This window comes from Nuphar pumila, chromosome 14 (genome assembly GCF_984573655.1).
Source record: "Nuphar pumila chromosome 14, dmNupPumi1.hap1.1, whole genome shotgun sequence".
In the NCBI taxonomy this organism is placed as follows: Eukaryota; Viridiplantae; Streptophyta; class Magnoliopsida; order Nymphaeales; family Nymphaeaceae; genus Nuphar; species Nuphar pumila.
In genome coordinates, this window is record NC_143262.1 from 17,409,386 (window position 1) to 17,433,398 (window position 24,013).

General features: G+C 36.4%; 1 protein-coding gene across 1 annotated transcript in view; it reads left to right on the plus strand.

The window, feature by feature from the left end:
* Positions 1 to 24,013, plus strand: part of LOC149816518 (uncharacterized) — a 57,216-nt gene that overhangs the window by 20,930 nt on the left and 12,273 nt on the right. Inside the window, exons 8-12 of the mRNA XM_089986674.1 lie at positions 242 to 412; positions 518 to 817; positions 2,238 to 2,273; positions 4,763 to 4,803; positions 23,844 to 23,934. Coding sequence (XP_089842800.1) covers positions 242 to 412; positions 518 to 817; positions 2,238 to 2,273; positions 4,763 to 4,803; positions 23,844 to 23,934 — 639 coding nt within the window. The remainder of the gene's footprint in view (positions 1 to 241; positions 413 to 517; positions 818 to 2,237; positions 2,274 to 4,762; positions 4,804 to 23,843; positions 23,935 to 24,013) is intronic.

Consider the following 24,013-nt stretch of genomic DNA (forward strand, 5'->3'; position numbering starts at 1 on the left):
TGCCAACATATTTGGTTTGGAAATTCCAGTAATCTCCTTAAGTGATGGAATAACCATGTCATTGAATCTGCACGCATGGTAATGTCATTTTAATATGTTTTAAATGTGATAGTTCCCCTTGAAGCTGTGGTCCAATCCCTCAAGTTTTTTATAACTGATCTATGTATTTGAGTCCAAGGCTTTTCGCTATTTGCGGTTTCCTTGTGTTTGTTTATGATGTATCTGCTGTTTTGGCCAACAGGTATCCGTTTAGCATTGGTTGAGAAGGCAAGGTGCCCTCAATGCCTTTCCCATCAATGTAAAGTAGATGATTTGCTTCCAAATGTATCACTGAGACAGGCAATCGAACATTTCCTTGAGTCACAAGTACTAATTAATGGCCTAGACAATGCTCCTCATAAGTATCCACCTGGTAAATGCTTTTCTTCTTTTTTTTCTTTTTCTCTGTCATTCTATTCCCACTTTTCTGTAGATATTTGGCGTTAAGAAATATTCTCTAACCATTGTGTTGTTTCAGATGGTGAATCTGGAATCCAAGTGAAGGAGTCTTCATGTGCTGTATCCATCCATAAAGTGGATACACAATTGCCACATTCTCCTTCAGCAACAGGAAAAGGATCCAATCATGTCTATGCAGAATCTGTATGTGAATCACTTGTCAGAGAGAAAGGGAACTCTGCTGCACAGGAGTCACATGTCATTCATATAGGAGGTTCTGATTATTGGATGCCTAGAGTGAAGGAGAACAGAAATTTAGATTATGCTGGTGATGGCCTGCTTACCAAGGCGCCTCAATCTCTTTTGCAAAGGGAAGAAGGTACTGCTGTTTGGTTAGCCCTTATGTTCAGAAAAAAAACTGGCTTTATTTTTGTTTTAGTTACTCATCCTTTTTTTATGTTAATATGTGCAATTTGAATCAGATCTGGTATTTTAACTGTGGTTTAACAAGAAAATTCATTAACATGGATTTCTCTCTCTCTCTCTCTCTCTCTCTCTCTCTCTGTCTGTTATTTTTTAACACAAGGTGTGTTCTTAAAAAATAGGCTGCTTACTAATCAGATGCAATCAGTCTTATGAGTGTCTTTACTTTGTTGCTTCTATTTACATGTTAATGATGAAATCACTTGATTCAGAAAATAGTTATCCTCAAGTAGGTTGTCAGAATGGAAAAGAGGGAAATGTTTATTTAAGAATGATTAAAGAGGGAGATGAATTATTTAAGAATGACCTAAAAATTATATATGTTGGTGTTTTGTAGTTCTCCCCCTATCTATGTAGTCAAAAGCGCTAGGTGGTGCCTAGTCGGTAGACCCCTAAAAAGACTAGTCGAGGACTAGACGGGACTAGTCGGTACCCCAATTAAATATAAAAAATTGCACAAAATATACATAAAAATATGTTTAATTCTTTTACTAATAAGATGATTTCATTACACAAGTACAAAATTACACATGCTTTCACAAAATATATTAATATGCATATATAATTGTACACGCACACAATATATATATATATATATACATATATATATTTTCAATTATTCATAACATATTCAACATAATCAACAAAATATGCTTTCAACCTTTCACAGAAGCACAATAACACATACATATATAAATAACATATTACATAATTCATAATGATAAACATGCCTTCAGGCTTTTATAGAAAAAATCATCGGAAACAAAGTAACACATGCATATATAAAAACATAATCAATTAAAATTAATTGTGCATGCTTTGAATGTTTCACATAAAAAATCCCAAAAGCAAAGTAGCACACACACATATATAACTATAATAACTAAGCATGTTTTCATGATTTCACAGAACAAATCACACAAACACACGCACATACATATAATTATATATATATATATACAAAAAAGTTAACAATATATATATGTATATATGAATAATAAATAATTAAACTGCCCTCGTGCCTAGGCTGTGGCAGCTTAGTCGCAGACTAGGCGCCTTAATCGGTGCCTAGTCGGCAAAATTGGTACCTTTTAAGGTACCCACCTAGGAATTGCAAAGCCTAGGCGTTTTACTTAGCCTAGAACGACTAGGCGGACTAGTCGGGGCTTTTGACTACATAGGCCCCTAGTTTTGTTTGTTCTGTTCTGTTTACATGCCAATGTAAATGATTCATGAGCTAATTTTGGTTTAATTTTTCATACCTCACCTCTTTAGCGTTCTTTCTGATTTTTATTTTTTGATTGTCCTTTCAACAGGAAAGAAAAGAAAAGGTATGTTGCTGTTCTCCAGAGGTATGCATGTAATTTTGCTTCTTAATTAACCTAAGTGCAAGCCATCAAAATTCCTTGGGAAATTTTTCAAAAACACCAGAGAATCAACACCAGTGTTATAAAAAATGTGCCTTGAGGTGCAAAAGGCACACCTTGCCTTGAGGTGCGGCCCTCTGTGCCTCAAGGCGCAAGCCTGAGGTGCAAAAAATATTTTTATTTATTTTTTATTTTTTTACAATAAGATTTTTGAGACATAATCAACAAAGTTTTTGTAGGTTAATCTCATATATTTTCCAGTTATTTCAGTTATGTAATAAGTTTCTTACTATTTTACTATATTTTAACTTTTGTTGGTTAATCTCATATAATTTTTCAGTTATTTCAGTCATATAATTAGTTTCTTAATATATTTTAACTTTTTTTTGTTAATCTCATATATTTTTCAGTTATGTAATCAGTTTTTTAGTTACTTTTATATGTTAATCTCATATTTTTTAGAATAATCTCATAAATCTCATATATTTTTCAGTTATTTCAGTTATGTAATCAGTTTCTTAGTATATTTTAACTTTTGTTGGTTAATCTCATATATTTTCCAGTTATGTAATCAGTTTTTAGTTACTTTTATATGTTAATCTCACATTTTTTAGAATAATCTCATATATTTTAACTTTTGTAGGTTAATCTTATATATTTTCCAGTTATTTCGGTTATGTAATCAGTTTCTTAGTATATTTTAACTTTTTTTGGTTAATCTCATATATTTTCCAGTTATGTAATCAGTTTTTTAGTTACTTTTATATGTTAATCTCATATTTTTTAGAATAATCTCATATATTTTAACTTTTGTTGGTTAATCTCATATATTTTCCAGTTATGTAATCGGTTTCTTAGTATATTTTATCTTTTGTTGGTTAATCTCATATATTTTCAGTTACGTAATCATTTTTTAGTTACTTTTATATGCTAATCTCATATTTTTTAGTATAATCTCATATATTTTAACTTTTGTAGGTTAATCTCATATATTTTCCAGTTATTTCAGTTATGTAATCAGTTTCTTAGTATATTTTAACTTTTTTTGGTTAATCTCATATATTTTCCAGTTATATAATCAGTTTTTTAGTTACTTTTATATGTTAATCTCATATTTTTTAGTACTTATTTGAGATTTTCTATTTCTTATTGGTTGTTATTTCATCAATAAAGCATTTCTTTATTTATTCGTATTTTTAGATATTTTTTTATAATTTTTTAAAAGTTTTCAAAAAAAAATTTGAGGCTTACGCTTTACGCCTCGCCTCGTTTTTTGGTGGAGCGCCTTGCTACGCCTCAACGCTTTTCACAACACTGATCAGCACTAATGTGCAACTTTTCTACCTCATTCATTTTTCTCTATCTGCATGGCTTTCTGGTGGAAGATAACCAAAAGGACAAAAAATGAGATATCGTGAACCATTTTTTGAGTGTGGATGTAGTTGTGGGTTTTCTCCTCTTCCTGGGTTATAATGATCTGAATTTTGACCCGGTCTACTCACCTAAGAGGGTCAAAGTGCCTGTTACGTCACTGGTTGTGCCAGTTTTGAATAATTTGTCTAGTGTTCATATTTAACCTATCTAGGATAGAGCTAAATGCATAGATTGGGTTCTTAACTGGGTTGTGATTTAGATGCATTATGTTTAGTCTAAGAGCTATTTAAACTGAAGCCAACCTAAACTTTGGTATGGGCTTGAACCAAGAGCCGGCGACTCACTTGGTTGGACATACCAATTCAAAAAATTGCCAGATTTTTTGGAATGGAACCAATTTAGACTAGGATGGGTCTGATTTTGAGTCTAAAATTATCACAGACCCATTTTGACTAGGGTCCAGACTAAGGTGGGTCTTGCTTCGAGTCTATGAGGCTTATTGACCCATGAGTCCATATTTGGATATGTTCCTAGCTTAATTGATTGGATCCAATTCTTGGTTATAAACAGCCTATAGAGGCCATAAAGTCTACTTAGATCCCTAACCTGAACCCACTAGCCTATCTGACTTATGAGTGAGGCTGCGTCTATTTTTAGGGCAAAAATGCTCACAGACCTATTCAAATTCTAATAGGTTTCACGTTTCCATTGTTGGACCATTGCATCTTAGTATTATTAGATCCAATCTAGGTTACAAATACCTTGTACACATCTTTGGCCAATTAGGTTCCTAAACCTGAAGCAACAAGCCTATCAGATGTATGAGTTTGGACTTCGGCCAGTATCAAATGGATTATATATATAGATACTGATAGAGAGAACTAAAAAAATGGTTAATAGTATTCTATTTTCTGTGCCTTTGAATGGTTTTTGCTTAAATTTCATGGTGATGGAGACGAATGAGATGTGATATTTTTCAAGCATTACCCGGCTTTTTGCAGTTTTGTAAATATTCCCAGTTTTTTATTTTATTTTGAAGGCAGTCTGCCTTACAGCTTGAATTGTTAGTTATTTTAAGTTTTTTGCTTTTTGTCTGGCAGATGGCGGTGTTAATTTTGCTTCTTCTAGTAGAAACAGGAAGGTACACCTTTTGTAATACTTTTGAACTTTTTAGTTTGGAAATTATGTGGAAGCATGGATTCCACATTTCAGCTCTCTAGAGGGTGTCTATTCTTTATCCTAATCCTTTGTGTCATATGTTGCCCACTCATGAACAACTGCATGATATGTCACATAGGTATGGACGTGGATGTGTAAGTGTGATATACAGGAATTTTCAAAAGTATGGATATGTGTGTGTGTGAAAAGCCATATAAGAATGGTTTAAATGGCCCCAGGTGGAGTCAGATTGTGAAACTGGTCTGACCTGTACCCAGTGTTGTGAAAAGCGTTGAGGCGTAGCGAGGCACTCCACCAAAATCTGAGGAGAGGCGTAAAGCGTAAGCCTAATTTTTTTTCTTTTTTAACTTAAAAAACTATAAAAAATATCTATAATTATAAATAAATAAAAAATGCTTTATTGATGAAGCAACAACCAACAAGAAATAAAAAATCTCAAATAAATACTGAAAAAATATGAGATTAACATGTAAAAGTAACATTAATGCAACAACTTGATCTATGTAAGTATCTAAAAAATAAAATATGAGCATTCATTCAATAAAAAATTAACATTAACAACAAAATGCATATTAGCATTAACAACATCATGTCATAATTAGAAAATGAATGTCAGCATTAACAACCAAATGTTAATATATTTGTCCAAAACTCTTCAAAATGAGAGTGTTAACATTCACAATTACAAATGAAAGACCCCAAAAAACATATAAATGACAATATCCCTATGATATGAATTAGGGCCTAGGCTCTTCGTGTGTCTCGTCATCATCAATATTTAAGTCTCCAATGTCATCATCTAAGGAATCCATATAAATAGGTTCTCCTTCATCTTCATTCTCTGATTCTTCATCGTCTGCACTTGCTTCCTCCACATCCCTGATCACTTCTTTTGCTTTTCTTTTTCCTTCAATAAAAAATCATGTATTAAATACTTATTTTATGTAATTAAAAAAATACATTTATATTCATAGCAAGGTAAAAAAATATAGCTTTACCTTGATCTCTTGAAGACTTGTCTTGCCTAGAATTACTTTGTGAATCATGAGGTGAAGTGACTTTTTCAATAGGCACATGTTCTATGGCATTTATGTCAAAGTTCGGATCCAACCATGAATCCTTTAACAAATTGGGATCATTAGGCAACACTGAAACTTCTTTCTCCACAATTCACTCATCGTCTGAATCTATATGATGTAGATATATAGGGTTTTTGGTAGACCTCATCATATTTCTCCCTCTTAATTTCATATTGTACATTACAAAAATTAATGCATTCATCTTCTCTTGTTCAAGTCTATTCCTCCGTTTTGTATGCACCTATAATTTCAAATGATTGATAATCAATTATAAGATAATTATGCTTATAAAAATATAATTAAAAAACAAAATACAAAGTCACAAACCAATGAGAAATTACTCTAATTCCTCTCACAGCCTGATGCACTGCACGTCAAACTTAGAATTCGAATTGCAAAATTCATCAACTCAGGATTTTCGTGCCCAAATGAACTCCACCAGTCAGCTGCATTCAAATAAAACAATAAAAAATTGATAAAAACATTAAGAATATCATAATTAACAAAAAACATAAAAAATATTAACAAATAACAATATAATTGCAAACTTACCAGGACTTTTTAATTTTTTTGTTGTAACAGCTGCCTCTCTACCAAACAACCCCTTTGCCTTTTTAAATGCATCGATTTGTGTTGTAATTTTCAACCGAACATTTGCATCAGAAACCAATTTTTCAACACAATCATAAAAGTCACTCATAACTCTTCTATCCGGGTTGAAGTTGTCAACATAATGAAAATGAAGATTTAAATAATAGGCAGTTGCATGCAAAGTTGCAAATCTCATCGTCTATCAATGATATCCCAAATAGGTTTATATTTTTTTTCAACCTTGTCAAGGTTTGAAGCAATTTCCTCTTTTGCTCTATCCATTGCCTCGTACAAAAATCCCATATCTGGCTCATCTGCATCCACTAATCGCAGCACTTTCATGAGCGTTTGTGTAGCTTTAATTGCATATGATATGACAACCCCAAACTTATGATCATTAATAACAATATAAGAAATGTTCTTCGCATCAGATTTTTTATAATAATTAGATGATCTAAAATTTGAAGACAAGAGTATCGACTTCAACTCTTTCTTATAACATCCAATACTATGAAGCGCGAGATATGTTGTAGCAAAACGAGTGACAACTGGACGTAGAAGTTCTTTCTTTTTTGTGAACTTTTTCATCAAATTTAATACCCATGCATGACTATAGATATATCTTGTCATTTTTTTGCCTTTTCCACTGTATCTTTAAAAATTGATATCTCTCGAATATCTTCTAACATAAGATCCAAGCAATGCGCCACACATGGTGTCCAAAAACATGTTTTTTTTGTTGTTAACATATTCTCAGCTACCACATAATTTGATGCATTATCTGTAATGACACCCCATTACTTTCACCAACTTCTTTAACAACTTTTTCAAACAACTTACACAAATTTGCACAAGTTTTTTCCATGTCCCTGATGTCAATGGACTTCAAAAATACTGTCCCAGATGAGCTGTTTACAAGAAAATTAATTAAGTTTCTTCCTTTTTCATCCAACCATCTGCCATAATGCTGCAACCTACCTTTGGTCATTTCATGAGTACAATCTACCTCATCCTTCAAAATTCACGTCTGATCTCGTGATAAGAAGGCAGTTTGAACCCTCGCCCATAATTTGCAATAGCTTCTACCATTGCACCAAAATATGGATTGTTACAAAGATTAAATGATAGGGCATTTGAATAAAAAAATCTACCAATGGCACGGCATACGTTTTTTCTTTCATCGCTTTTAAAAGCAATGCTTATTGTGGTTTGTCATGCTTCTTTGTTCACAAAGAGGTCCATGGGACCACCTGTGCTTTTGTTTGGATCACTACATGATCCGCTGGTTTCTTTGTTCACATTATCGCCTGTTGATGATCCAAAAAATCTTTTCACATCAAGTGGAACCGCTTCGTACATGCTAACACCATGTTTTGTACCAGCTAAGTGATGCTTTAACCTATAGATGCCTCATGCAGTTTGTTTATGACAATAATTGCAAATTACATGTCCTACGAGTTTGAGACCTTTAGTGGGATTTGAAATTTTAACTCCATGATCCCATCCTACATCTTTTCCCATTGTTCAACTGCAAAAATGCATATGAGAAAACATATATTAACACAAAAATTTAGATTCATATTCAAACAAAAATGGATGAATCGAGTGATGAGTTGTGGAACCTGATTCAATGTTTTTTCCCTTACAGGAGGGGGGGGGGGGTCGGGGGTTCCCCCCAGCGCGTATCCCGCTGCGCGGTCAGCGGGCGGGGGTCCAAGGGGGGTGCCCTTGGCGTCTCTAGGGGGCAGCGCCCCCCAGCACAATTTTTTTTCTTGGGTTTATGTTTGAGACCCGATTTCGTATGGATCAACGCCCCTCAGAACAAATTCTCTTTTGCATGAAGTTCCATATAAAAATCCAAGTGAATCTATAAGCTGTCTTAATTTTAGATCATCTGTTTTGTGTGCCTAACACTTTTATGCAAAATAAAGCTCACAAACATAGAGTCAACTAAGCAAATGGTATTCAGTAAACTAGACAATTTTCTTTAGATGCTAGATATGGAGCAACATGCCAAAGTTCATTTTAGAGTGCAAATTAGAAAAGAAGACCTACACACTCAAAAATATCAGAACTCAAAAGCTATAAAAGAAAAACTTATCCAATATATAAGTACTTTCACGATACACACACATGCACGCAAACGCATGTTACACCCTTTGCCAAATGGGTGCAATGCTTGCACTCCAGCTCATGAAATCAACCAAGATTACCCATGAAGACATATGGTGCTGAAAACATTAAAGTGATTTGCTATACCATAGCAAAAATGCTGGAACTAAATCCAGCAAAAATGCTAGAGGCAGTGTGGGAGCAAAAGCCACAGATCATGCACAAGTTACATCCTTTTCGACCAATGTTTATGCACAGAAAAATGTGAAAAGATAGCATCTTAACCTTCATTCTATTTTCATCATTTGTGGTGACTTTCTCATTACTTGAAACATAGCTCAATAGCCTATAAAGTTTCTGTTGTGGCCGTGAACAATTTTCTAAAATCTGAAGAGAAACCAGAGTTCATGTAGTCAAGCATGCTTCATGTTACCAAATACACCAAGCACACCTACCAGTTATGAAGAGAAGGAGAAGAGATAAGAAGGAGAACGAGAGAGAGAGAGAGAGAGAGAGAGAGAGAGAGAGAGAGAGAGAGAGAGAGAGAGAGAGAGAGAGAGAGAGACTGTTTTGGCTCCACCACGAGAGGGACAAAGAGAATGTTGAAAGCCGAGAGGGAGACGTACCTGTTTCGGCTCCACCAAGAGAGAGGCGTGCCTGTTTTGGCTCCACCACGAGAGAGACAACGAGAATGTTGCAACTGTGAGAGCTGAGAGGGACAGATTGCTATGAGAAAAAAAACTAAAAGAGAGGGGTTCGAAAAAACTAAAATCAACACATAAAGGGTCGGGGCAGTATGTTTATGTCCTAATTTTTGGTCAAATGAGGGTTTTGACCCTCATTTGACCAAATGCTTTGAGGCGTGTACGCCTCACCTCGAGGCGTGCGCCTCAAGGCCTATGAGGTGCACGCCTCGAGGGTTTTGCGGTTTACACATGCGCCTCAAGGCAAAAAGCCTCTCGCCTTGAGGCGAGGCACGCTTTTTGCGCCTTGAGGCGCGTTTTTAATAACACTTCCTGTACCCATGAAGTACCAGCATCCATACATTGGTGTTGACATGATTCCCAATGTTGCATAGCTAACATCATGTTCTATTCTGTATTTGCTGTTTGTACTTGTAAAGTTCACTATTTAGGAGCTTCCTAAACTAGCGCTCCAGTAAATCTATCCTTGAGTTCCATTTCGCCTATCTATGGCTGGTTTCAACTTTGAACTAGATAACTTTTCCACATATTTAGGATGCATCCTTAGTTGTCAAAAGTGCTAGTCAGAGCCTAGGCCGAAGCCCCCTAAAAGGGACTAGTCGGTGCTTAAGTGGGACCAAAAAAAAATTATCAAGAAAAGCAAAAATATTATAATAAATAGTTAAATTTAGTGACAAACATATGATTGTAACTATGGACGAAGTGTGTAATTCAGTGTAACATATCACAAAATTCATGAAATTGCATAATATTGAACACACACCAAAACTTGGGGCGCACCATCCGATTTCTCTCTCTCTCTCTCTCTCTCTCTCTATATATATATATATATATATATATATATATATATGAGAGAGAGAGAGGATTATCCTGCCCCTGGTTCGTTAGGTCATTGTTAGGACCTTTCAAAAATCATAGTTTTTAGATGTTTTATGCTTGATCTGAACCGTTAGATGTGTTTATGGTTTTTGTTGAATAGAGAACATGTAATTGATTAAGCATCTTTATGCTTAGATGTGTATTTTAAAGAGGTAAAAAAAACATTAGTTGATATCGTACTAAATTTTCATGATAAAATATTCACATTTTTACATCAAATTAATTTGAAATGAAGCTTGTTCCTCAATAAATAAGTATTGATAAACACATCTAATGGTTCAAATTGAGAGCATAAAACACCTAAAACTTTGATATTTGCAGGGTCTTTACGGTGACGTAAAGAAAAGGGGACAGGATGAACTCCGTTCTCTCTCTCTCTCTCTATATATATATATATATATTAGCTTATAATACTCAAAAAGGGTATTTCTAGAATTTCACATTTTACACATATTCCATTTGGAATATGATTGTAATTTTATTTTTCATTTTTTTTGTTCTTTTCTTTATTTTTATTTCACCTTGGGGGGCAGAAATGTAGACGTTGGACCCCTCCAACGATCACATTTGTGACCGTTGGAGGGGATCCAACGACTACATTGGAGCCCCTCCAAGGTCTCCAATGTAATCTCCTATAACTAGGGGCTCTCCCTCTTTGTTCTAGCATGCTTAAGAGCTCAAGCTCTTCTTATTTCTAATATATTGTGGCATTTCATGCCTTTGTGCATGTTAGTTCAAGTGTTCTTTGAGTGCCTTTGTGCACATCTCTTGTGAGGAATTAGTGCTTGTATGCGTATTGTCTCATTGAAGACAACTTTACATGGTATCAAAGCTTGGTTGAAGATAGAAGATCGTGCGATTCTTTGTATTTTTGGGTGCCTCGAAAAGCGTACCTTTGGCTTCTTGGGGATTGGAGTGGGGGCTTCTCTTCCTTCAATATTTTAGAAAGGCATTACGACAAGACTTAAAAGTCTTATTGTGGTACCTATTTTTTCTTCTCTCTTTCCTCTCTAATGGGTGAAAAAGAGTATCACTTCTCTCTTGAATAGTGTTGTTAAAAGCGCGCCTCAAGGCGCAAAAAATGCGCCTCGCCTCGAGGCGAGGCCCTTTTCGCCTTGAGGCGCACGTAAAAAGCGCAACAGCCTCAAGGCGTACGCCTCATGCGCCTTGAGGCGTACGCCTTGAGGCGAGGCGCGTCTCAAAGTGAGGCGCGCAATAAACATCGGATGGCCCGGACCCGAGTTCGACCCGGATCTGGGCCCGTATTCTCGAAAGATCGAGAACCTGTGTCTTTAAAAAAGACACAGGTGCTTCGGGGCGAGGGAAAGCCCTCGCCCCTTCTCTCTCCACTCCGTCCCCTTTCGTCCACCGCCACTGCTCGCCGCCGGCCACCACTCGCCGATTACCACTCGCCGCCGCCACTGCTGTCGCCGGCCACCACTCGCCGCCGGCCACCACCCGTCGCCGATCATCGTTTTCCTTCAGGTATGGCTTTTTCGTTTTTTTTTATTAACCAGGGGCGTAGCTAGGGGGGGGGCAGGACTGGGCTGTAGCCCAGTCCTGCCTCCCGAAACAGTTAAATTTTTTTTTTTAAAAGCCCAGTCTTACCCCAACCCTGATTCCATATGAAATAGATTTTTATCCATTTTTGTAGCTCAGCCCAGTCCTAGCCCAGCCCTGACTGCAGCAAATAGTTTGATTTGTCCATATGAAATAGATTTTTATTAATAATTGTAGCCATTTTTTGTCCATATGACTGCGGTCCCTTGTTTTCCTTTTTTGTCCATATAACTGTAGCGATGATGATTTCTTGGTGTGCAATCAAATATGCGATGTCCTGAATTGTTTAAGCATGCATTGATTTGGTTTTTCGTCAATAATGCTTGCTTACTTGAGGCATATGAGAGAGAGAGAGAGAGCCTGAACATCTTGTGCAGAATACAATCCATAAATTAATTCCTTGCTGCTAAATTTGCATATTTTATTATTCTTTTGGAAAGCATCATTTGCTTTTCATGGTGGCGAATATCAATCTGCTTTGAAAAGAAAGGAACTGAAAAGGCTCTTATGGAACTTGTATCCCTTGTCATGTTGGTGGTCACTTCATCGCAACTTCTCTTGAAGATAAAAGTTGGACATAAAGGAGCAGTTGTATGGTTATTTCAATCAGTTTTTGTTGTTAATGTTAGTTTTTTATTGAATGAATGCTCATATTTATGCAATTAGATACTTATATAGATCAAGTTGTTGCATTAATGCTACTTTTACATGTTAATCTCATATTTTTTTCGTATTTATTTGAGATTTTTTATTTCGTGTTGGTTGGCGCTTCATCAATAAAGCATCTCTTATTTATTTATAATTTTAGATCATTTTTATAGTTTTTTTAAGTTTAAATTTTTTTTTTTGAGGCTTACGCTTTGCGCCTCGAGGCTTACGCCTCGCCTCAGATTTTGGTGGAGCGCCTCGCTACGCCTCAACGCTTTTAACAACACTGCTCTTGAATTTAATCTTAATGGCTCCAACTATCACGTTTTGGCCGAAAACATGGAGGCTCACATAAAAGGGAAAAGTCTTTGGGGTTATGTGTAAGGCACAATTCCGAAACCGGAACCTAAGATCACCTTGATTGAGAAAGGTGAGATTAAGATTCTTGAAAGGGAGGAAAGAACTAAAGCCCGTGAAGAATATTCTAAGAAGCATGATGAATGGGAAATGAAGAATTTTAAAATATTGTCTTGGATTTTTTCATCAGTTGAGACAAAAATCAATGCAAATATTATCAAATTCAAAAAGGTTTCTCAAGCATGAGAGTATCTTGAGAAAATGTATACCTCAAGGGACTTGTCTCATAAATATTATCTTCAAAAGAAAGCCCTAACTCTTCTTCAAGGTGAAATGACCATTAAAGAATATTTTGCCGAACTTTCTTTCATTTGAGACGAGCTTGCTATGCTCGAACCAAAATGGAGTGGAGAGGCGATTGAACTCCATCATAAATAATTGGAAGAAAATCGATTATTCAATTTTTTGAATGGGCTAAGGGCCAAATTTGAGCAAATAAGGTCTTCTCTCTTGTCCTCTTTTACTCTTCCTTCTCTTGAGGATGTTCTTACCAAACTAAGTGGAGAAGAGACCCGTATGGGTATAAGTAAGCAAGAGTCAAATGTGCTTGTGGTTCCATCAAATTCTGAAGAAAATGATGGGGTCAATGCGGTGTCTAGGCCCGAAAATAATTTAAGAGCTTATCGCCCCCTCATTTTAAAAATCAAAACCAAGGAGGTAATGGTGGACAAGGTGGAAAAAAGGATTATAGCAAAATTGTTTGCCATTTTTTGTAAAGAACTGGGGCATATCAAACCCGTATGTCCCAAGTGGAAGAAGTTGTTAGCCATGACCACCACCTCTCAACCACAAAAGGAAGAGAATTCTTCAAATGAATCTCTTTCCCTAAATCAAATTGTGGAGGCGCTTCAACCTCTCCTCAAGGGAGCCATCTCGGGAGCTGTCGTGTCTACTTTTTCTCCTCCAGGTAAAACTTCTTGGCTTTTGGACTCAGGTGCTTCATTTCATATGTCTCCAAATATGTTTTCTCTTTCCGAATATTAAAAAAGTATCTCTCCATCTTTTGTTTCTACTGCGGATGGTACTTCTCTTGAAATTAAAGGCATTGAGAATTTTGAAACTCGAAACTTTTTCATTCATAAAATTAGATTTATACCAAAATTGAACTTGAACCTTCTCTCCGTTTCTCAACTCTCGGACCATGGATGTGATATTAAATTTTCCTCTGATAAATGTTTAATACATGATCGTCGGTCCGAGAAGTTGATTGGGGAAGGCTCTAGAAAAGGAGACTTATATTATATGGACTCTCTTCAAATTCTTAAAAATTCTTTTTGTAATGTTGCCCAACATAAGGATATAAATGTTTGACATAAAAGACTTGCCATCCTAATGTCATCAAGTTATCCTATTTATATTTTGCTAAAAATCTTTGTAAAATAGTTTCTCTTATAATGATTATTCTTGGAAAAATGAGAAGTATGCCTTTTGAGCAAAGATCCATGTTTACTTTTAAACCTTTTGAAACTGTTCATTCGGATGTTTGGGGGACCGACACCTATTGTTTCAAATGGAGGATTTGCTTATTATGCGATTTTTGTGGATGACTTTTCTAGGTACTCTTGGATATATTTTCTTAGACATAAGCATGAAGTTTTTCCATGTTTTAAATCATATCATGTGATGATTAAGAATCAATTTAATAGGAACATTATGATATTTAGAACTGATTCCGGAGGATAGTATCCCTCCAATGAATTCAAGAAGTATCTTGAAGATAGTGGTATTGTTCATCAAATGACATGTCCTAAAACCCCCCAACAAAATGGGTTGGTCGAAAGAAAACATAAGCATATCATTGAAACCACTCGAACTCTTTTTATATCTGAAAATATTCCAAATTTTTTTTGGGCCGAGGCGGCTTTTGCATCTGTTTACCTTATCAATTGTCTACTATCTATACATTTGGATAAAATTTCTCCCTTTAAAATATTATATAAAAAAGAACCAGATTATAACAAACTGCGATTTTTTGGTTGCAAATGCTTTGTCCTTACGAATAAGAATGATAAACTTTCACCTAAAGCTATCCCTTGTGCCTTTCTTGGCTATTCCGAGACTCAAAAATGATTTCGCTGTTATGATTCCAAAAATGATAAGTTATATGTGTCAAGAAATGTGACGTTTTTGGAAAATGAGAGTGGCTTCGAAAAAAATGACTCTCATCTCGAAAATATAGACTACTCTTTTTTATTTGACCTATTATCTAGTAACGATGATATGTCTAGTGGTGATGAAATTATCAGATTCGTTCACAGGAAATAAGGAGAGAGAGAGAGTGAGAAAGAGAGAGAGAAATTCTCAATGGCTGGGGCGGCACTGTAATACACGACCTCCAAAACCCTAAACATTATAAAGTAAAAACATATACATATTACAAGAATGCCATTAATGAGATCCTATTTAACATGTGTTTCATATAATATGCGTATGGATCTGGATCCAGATCCATACACATATGCAAACTGCACCCTCCCTCAAGTTGTACGTGATTTTGGAGCATGTACAACTTGCTCTTCAATAGCCAAAATTGACGTCCTGTTAATCCCTTGGTAAACAGGTTTGCCACTTGATCTTCTGTTCGAACATGATGTAGTTCTATCTCCTTCATCTCGACTTTCTACAGTATGAAATGCTGATCAATCTCAATGTGCTTCGTTCTACTATGCTGGATAGGATTACATGCAATGTTTATTGCGCTTTGATTGTCACATAAAAGAGATGATCGAATAATTGTCTCCCCAAGATCACTCAATAAGTGTCTAATCCATGTGGCTTCTGCCGTGCCTGCAGCCATCGATCTGTATTCAGCCTCTGTACTCGATCGTGCCACTGCCTTTTGTTTTCTGCTGCTCCAGGACACTAAATTGTGCCCAATATAAACACAATATCCAGAGACAAATCGTCTCTCATCTGAATCCCCTGCCCAATCTGCGTCTGTATAAGTGATAAGTGCATGTCCTCTATGCAGATTATCGTTCTTGCGATATACAAGTCCGTCTCCTATAGTTCCTTTTAAATAGCGTAGAATGCGCTTCACAGCTTCCATATGACCCTCCGTTGGAGCATGCATAAACTGGGATACCTGATTGACAACATAAACTATATCAGGTCTGGTAAAGGTCAAGTACTGTAACATCCCCATGAGACTTCTATACGTTGTAGGGTTGACACAAAGATGACCATCTTCAGAGCTCAGCCTTTGATGTAATACACTAGGAGTGCTGACTGGTTTGCAATTCGTCATCCCGGCTCTTTCCAGAAGGTCAAGAGTGTATTTTTGTTGCATGAGTGTCAATGTGTCTTGTTGTCTGTCAACTTCCACACCAAGAAAATACCGCAACTCCCCTAAATCTTTCATCTTAAAAGTTTTCATTAAAAACTGTTTCACGTCTTGCACATGACTATCTGAGCTTCCAGTGATCACAATGTCATCAACATATATAAGAAGTATAACAATGTCCGCCTTTTGGTAAATAAAGAGTGAGTGATCCAGAGAGCATCTTCTAAAACCATAACTCTGAATCTGCATAGAGAAACTTTTAAACCAGGAACGGGACGCCTGTTTCAACCCATACAGAGATTTCCTTAGTTTGCACACCCAGGCAATAGGATCCTTCTCGGCATAACCAGGTGGTTGCTCCATATACACCTCTTCTTTTAAAGTTCCATGCAAAAATGCATTTTTAACATCCATCTGGCTAAGGCTCCAACCTTGATCGACTGCTAGGGATATGATGATACGAATAGTACCCATTTTGACTACGGGACTAAAAGTTTTGTCGTAGTCTTCACCATATTGTTGTGTGAATCCTCGAGCAACAAGTCGCGCCTTATATCTGTCAATACTTTCTTCGGGCTTATATTTTATTTTATAAACCCATTTTGAGCCAACTACATTATTTCCTTCTGGCCGAGGGACTATTTCCCAAGTCTGGCATTCATGAAGAGCTTCCATTTCTTCATTCATAGCTTCAGTCCAATGACGGGATTAAAGAGCTTGATTAAAACAAGTGGGTTCATCCTGTTTTGTGAGCTGAGATATAAATAACTGGAAATCAAGGGAGGTCTCATAACTCACCCATCGTTGAATAGGATGCTTAATGCGTGACGGCCTTTGAGCCGAATCATTGGCGATGCTTTCCCCCACATTCCTCGGCTCTGTATTTTTGTCCCGTCTAGTGTATATCTGTCCAGAGAAACGTTCTACTGGGGGTGGCTCAACTGAAGATAATTCAACATGCATTTGTGAGTCATTCAACTCCCTACTCAAGCCGAAGGAAGGACAATTTGTTTGACATGTTTCTCCTGTATTAGCAAAAAGATCTGCGCTCATCCATGGATCATATATTTCTAATTCTCGAGGTGGCAACACTGCAGAGTCATTGACCTGAAAATTTTGTTCATCAGGAGGTCCTAATACGTTTTGTAGTAGGGTCATAGCATCGATAACCATTGTATTCATCTGCATACCCAACAAATCTGCACTTGACAGCCTTGTCCTGAAACTTATTTCGCAGAGATGAATCAATATGTACATAACATACACAACCAAAAACACGCAGATCATCGTAAGAGGGATGTTGCCCAAATAAAGTATAATAGGGAGATTTCCGATCCAAGAGTGCCATAGGAAGACGATTTATGACATGAACAGATGTGTGAAAAACTTCTGTCCAGAGACTAACAGGCACATTGCTATCATGTAACATGCTCATCGCGCTCTCGACAATATGCCTGTGTTTCCTCTCCGCAACCCCATTTTGTTGAGGAGTATGAGGGCAGGAAACCTGTCGGCTTATTCCTTTATCTCGAAGAAAGGCAATAAACTCGTTCGACGAATACTCTCCTCCACCATCACATTGTAAATGCACAATATCACAAGCAAACTTTGTTTTGACCATCGAATGAAATTCCCGAAATATTTGAAAAACTTCATGCTTGTGTTTTAAGAAATATATCTAAGTATAACGGGAATAGGAATCAATAAAGACAACATAGTAACGACTGCCAGAAAGAGAAGGAATAGGTGCGGGTCCCCAAACATCGGAACAAATAATCTCAAATGGCTTTGAAGCTCTTTTATTTATAATATGAAAATGAAGAACATGGCTTTTGCAAAGTTCGCATGAAGAACATTTATTATTATTATCAAAAAATGAACTTAAACTAGACTCTGGAAGGAGATCATCAGATACAAGATTTTCAACGAAACCTCGACTACAATATCCTAAACGACTATACCAAATATCTGGCTTATTACAATGAGATGAATTAAAAACTTCCAATGAAGGAAAAAACAAAGAATCTGAAGGCGAAGACACTGAAGAATGCTTGCACGACTTCAACTGGAGGACTGAGACTGAGGGCGAAGACACTGGAGGAATCTCCTTGAAGACGTACATGTTTCCTTGTCGCTCCCCCTTAGCGAACGTCTCCTTCGTTCGTAGATCCTTAACATAAACAGAAGAGAAAGTAAATTCGACGGAAGAATTCATATCGTCAACAAGTTTAGCTACAGAAACAATGTTCTTTTTAATATTAGGAGCAAAAAGGACATTTGACAAATGAAGTGAGGACTTTGACATCGGGATATATGTGCATCGCTAGTATGACTAATGGAGTGATAAGTTCCATCTCCCGTAACTATACTACCTTTTTCAAAATAAGGCAATAAGTGAGATAACTTACCCGCATTACTCGTAACATGTGTGGCGGCACCTGAATCAACATACCATTCGCCTTGTTCATTTTGCTTGATCGTCATCTGTGACAATGCTGATAACAAAAGTTGTTGCACATCTGTGGATGGCACTTTTGTGTCCACAACAGTAGTTGATTTATTCTCAATTTTGTTTAGTTTTCCTCTATTCTGTGGATTGAACCAACAATCAGCTTTCACATGTCCTCTTTTGTTACATAAGAAACAAGTGGGCACTCTCCTCTGATTCCCTGTATTAAAAACCCCTGAAATATTAGGTGTAGGCAAGATACCACGTCCTCCCTACCCGAAACGTTCGCGACCTTTGCCTCCTTGATGCCCTCCATTCCCTCGTCCAAAACCTACATAAGTGTCCATGGCCAAAACTGAATGAGGACGAGCTGATTCATTTCCTTCTGCCCTTTGCTTCATAATCATCTCATGCTGGAGAAGTTTCGCTTGGAGGTCGTCAAAAGTGGGCAAGTGAGGAAGACAGGATAAAGCTGTGGTAAACATGTCAAAATCAGGATCCAATCCATTGAGAAGTTGTTGAACTTTATCTTTATCTGCAATAGCACTTCCAAAAACAGCCAATTGATCAGTAATACTCTTCAAGGCGCCTATGTATTCCATGACTGTCATGGAGCCTTTCTTCAAACTTTGAAATTCATTTTTTAAGTACATAACTCGGGCTTCTGATATCTGAGAGTATGTCTGAGATAGCTTACTCCACAGATCCGCTGCAGTGCAATCATCTGAAAGAGTAACCAACACTTCTTGAGAGAGTGTTGACGTAATATAAGCAACCAAAGACTGATCCCGCTTCCTCCAAGCTGTATACTCTGGATTCTTAATAGAAATGGTAATTGTGTTACCCTTCTCATCCTTGGTTTCCTGCAAAATAAGCCGTGGTGGTATAGGAACTAAACCATCCAAATGTTCATCGAGATCCTGACTCCGTATAAAAGGAAGGATTTGCCTCTTCCATGTCAAAAAATTAGAATGAGTAAGTTTTTCAGTAACGAGCTGACTCAAGAAATAGGCAGAGTGACCAGATGACGAAGAGAAATCCATAGCAGTGAAACGATGAATAAGCAAACAAGATGAATAGAGGAAAAATACATGTACTACCAAAAGTGTTGCACAAAGAACACTAAAACAACAATAAAGGAAAGGAGAAATGGAACCAACACTGGTCTAAATAAAAAAAGCAGTCGTTGATGTTGAGGAAAAGATGGAATCAACACAAACGATGGAATGAAGAAGATAAACAAATGCCAATGAACGAGAATAATAAAAATGGGTAACAGAAAAGAAAAGGCCAGATGAGCACGCTGAAAGGAAAAAGGGGAAAATGGACCACCTTTCAGAAGATGAGATTTCAGATTCAGAAGATGAGATTTGAGATAAAGAGAAGATGATCACGCTGAAACAGTCCACGCTGGGTGTTGTTCACGCTCAAGAATCACGATCTTGGGTTGCTGTTCACGCTGAAGAATCACGATTTGGGTTGTTGTTCACACTGGGTTTGTTGTTCACGCTGAAGAATCACGATCTGGGGTTGTTGTTCACGCTGAAGAATCACGATCTGGGTTGCTGCTCACACTGGGGAATCACGATCTGGGGTTGCTGTTCACGCTGAAGAATCACGAATCTGTTGTTCACGCTGGAACTGTTACTGTCCACGATCTGGGTTGCTGTTCACGCACAGGATTAACCTAAGCTCTGATACCATATCAGATTCGTTCACAGGAAATAAGGAGAGAGAGAGTGAGAAAGAGAGAGAGAAATTCACAATGGTTGGGGCGGCACTGCAATACACGACCTCCAAAACCCTAAACATTATAAAGTAAAAACATATACATATTACAAGAATGCCATTAATGAGATCCTATTTAACATGTGTTTCATATAATATGTGTATGGATCTGGATCCAGATCCATACGCATATGCAAACTGTATTCTAACAAAAATATCATCAAACCACGATATTGATAATAAAGTAGACATTAATGACTTCAACTCACCTACTGCTCAAGAAGATAGGGCATCAAATGATCCTATAACCTATTCACGTAGAGATAGAAGTACTTTTAGTAATGCAATTGAGCAATATAGTGATTCTATTCCCATACATGATCCCAAATGATCTGAAAGAATTAGGAAGCCTCCAATAAGATTTCTCTTTTGACTCATTTTCACCTAAGTATAGAGTTTGTCTTAGTACCATTCATTCTTACTTTGAACCAAGGAATTTTGAGGAAGCCAAAAAATGCGTAGAATGGCAAGAAACTATGGAAAATGAACTCAAAGCTCTTAGGAAAGCTAACACATGGGAATTTCAAACTCTACCATTTGGAAAGAAAACTATAGGATGTCGTTGGGTGTTTAAAGTTAAGACTAAGAGCGATGGATTTCTTGAGAGGTATAAAATCCGCTTAGTCGCAAAAGGGTATGGTAAAAAACATGGAATTAACTATGAAGAGACATTTGCACCTGTAACACGGATGTTTAAAAGATGTCTTATCACTATTGCGTCTATTAAAAAATAGAATATTTTTCAAATGGATGTTAATTTTTTTTAAATGGTGACCTTAATGAAGAAGTTTATATGGATGCTCCACCAGGTATGAAAATTCCTAAAAATAAAGTTCTCCGTCTTTGGAAAGCTCTTTATGGATTGAAACAGGCTCCCAAAGCGAGCTTGATATGACAGATTTAACAGTGTAATGTTAGAAAATAGTTTTTCTTCATGTTATATAGATACTGCATTATTTACCAAAAAATCTAATGCAGGTATTGTTATATTATTATTATAAAATAAGATGAGAGAGAATCGTTTACGGTGGTTTGGACATATTCGGCGAAGGCCTAATGATGCTCCAGTTAGAAGGATGGAGAAATGAGAAAATATATTTAGTTAAAAGAGGTCGAGGTAGGCCTAAGAAGACTTGGATGTAGATGATAAGAAAGGATATGAATGCTTTGAACCTCACCGACGACATGACATTGGATAAAAATGATTGGAAGAGAAAGATTCATGTGGAAGACCCAAAATGATTTTCTTATTTGGTTCATGTCGCCGACCCCAATTATTTTGGGATGAAGGCGTAGTTGTTGTTTGTTGATGATATGTTAATAATAGGTGATAATGTCAAAGGAGTCAAGAACGTTAAATCCGTCTTGACTTCAAAATTTGAAATGTCAAACTTAGGCTTTCTGACATATTTCTTGAGAATCGAGGTTGCTTTCTCTCAACATGGTTATTTTTTATCTCAAACTAAACTTTCTTGTGAGATTATTGAAAGATCAGGAATCTTAGATAACAAAATTTGATAAACTCCTGAAATAGTGGGCTAAAAAACGAAGATTGATGAAGGGATTCCTATGATAGATTCTACTCCTTACAAGTAACTAGTAGGCTCACTAATGTATCTTTGCATCACGAGGCCCGATATATCACATGCGATCCACATTGCCAGTCAGTTCCAACATGTTCCTATATCGGTTCACATGAGTGCAGTTTTTCGTATCATCAAATACTTAAAGAGAAATGCAAATAAAGGAGTATTTTTGTCTTCATCTTCAGAATTAAATTTAATTGCTTATACTGACTCTGATTGGGGAGGTGATCCTAATAATCGTCGCTCCACCACTGGTTTCTGTGTCTTTTTAGGAGAATTATTGGTCTCTTGGAAGTGTAAGAAGCAGCAAAAAGTTTCTGTCCTCCACTGAAGCTGAATATAGAGCCATGACACCAACAACCATAGAAATTGTATGAATTTGGCGTCTTGTAGAAGATCTGGGAGTTTGTATTAAAGAACCAACAAAGTTATGCTGCGACAATAAAAGTATAATATATATTGTCAATAATCACACTTTTCATGAGCGCACAAAGCATATCGAGATGGACTGCTACTATGTCAGGGAAGAATACTTGAAGAAAGTTATTGATCTCCCGTACGTGACGTTTGAGTACCAACTGACTGACTTCTTCACTAAGGCACTTTGTTCGCCTGGATTTCATATCCTTCTTGGCAAAATTGCGGTCATCACACCGTAAGTTTGAGGGGGAGTGTTAAAATGTAATCCTAATTTTCGTTGTATATGTATATATATATCCGTATATATAGATATACATATACATATATACTATGTATATATGTAAATATATCTCTATGTATATATATAACTTATAATACTCGAAAAAGATATTTCTGTAATTTTACATTTTATGCATATTCCATTTGGAATATGATTGTAATTTCATTTTTCTTTTTTTTGTTCTTTTTTTTATTTTTATTCCACCTTGGGGGGCCCAATGTAGACATTGGACCCCTCCAACTGTCACATTTGTGACCATTGGAGGGGCTCTAACGACTACATTGGAGCTCCTCCAAGGTCTCCAATGTAATCCCCTATAAATAGGGGCTCTCCCTCTTTGTTCTAGCATGCTTAAGCGCTCAAACTCTTCTTATTTTTAATATATTGTGGCATTTCATGCCTTTGTGCATGTTCTTATTGTTTTATGCCTTTGTGCATATTAGTCCAAGTGTTCTTTGAGTGCCTTTGTGCACATCTCTTGTGAGAAATTAGTGCTTGGATAAGTATTGTCTCATTGAAGACAACTTTACAATATATATATATATATATATATATATATATATATATATATATATATATATAATCTGAAAAAACAGATTTTATATATGTGTATGTGTGTGTCAAAATTGCATGTAAACAACAAAAATAAAAAAGAAATAAATAAAAGGCAGAAAAAGGAAGAAAAAAATAAGAGAGTGAAGGGGAGAGAGGAGGAAGATGACGACAAAAGAAAAAAATAAGGAAAAAAAAAAGAAAAGGGAAGAAGAAGAAGAGGAAGAAAAAGCGGTGTTGGGGTGAAAGGAAGAGAAAGAAGAAAAAAGGTAAAAAAAGAAAAGCAAAAGAAGAAGAAGAAAGAGAGAGATAAAAAAAGAAAGATTTTGAGGTGGGAGGAAGAAGAAAAAGAAAAAAATAAAGAAAGGAGTGAGACAAAATAAAAAATAACAACCACCACGCCTTTGTGGCCTAGGCAGGGACAACCTAGCCAGCCTAGGTGAAAAATTAAGGCCCTACAGCCTAGACCCATAACCCTAGGCGGTGGCCCTGCACCTAGACCACCTAGGCGGTACCTAGGCACCACTTTTGACAACTAAGGACTCATCACTGCACAATTATCAATTTTTATTCAAGTTTCATAACTCTATTTCTATTGGAAGTTTATCTATTGTATCACGATATGTAAACTAATCTTTTGTATTATGAATTCAGGGTGACCGACACTGTTACACATGTGGCTCTCCAGACCATTTGGTAAAAGATTGTCTGGTGGCTTCTGGTCCTATTCCTTTTATTCAGTCAGGTAAAAAAGAAAAAAAGATAAACTTTTCTACCCTTCTTTCATATCAGTGTTGATGGATGTACTTTAAAGAACGGCTGTC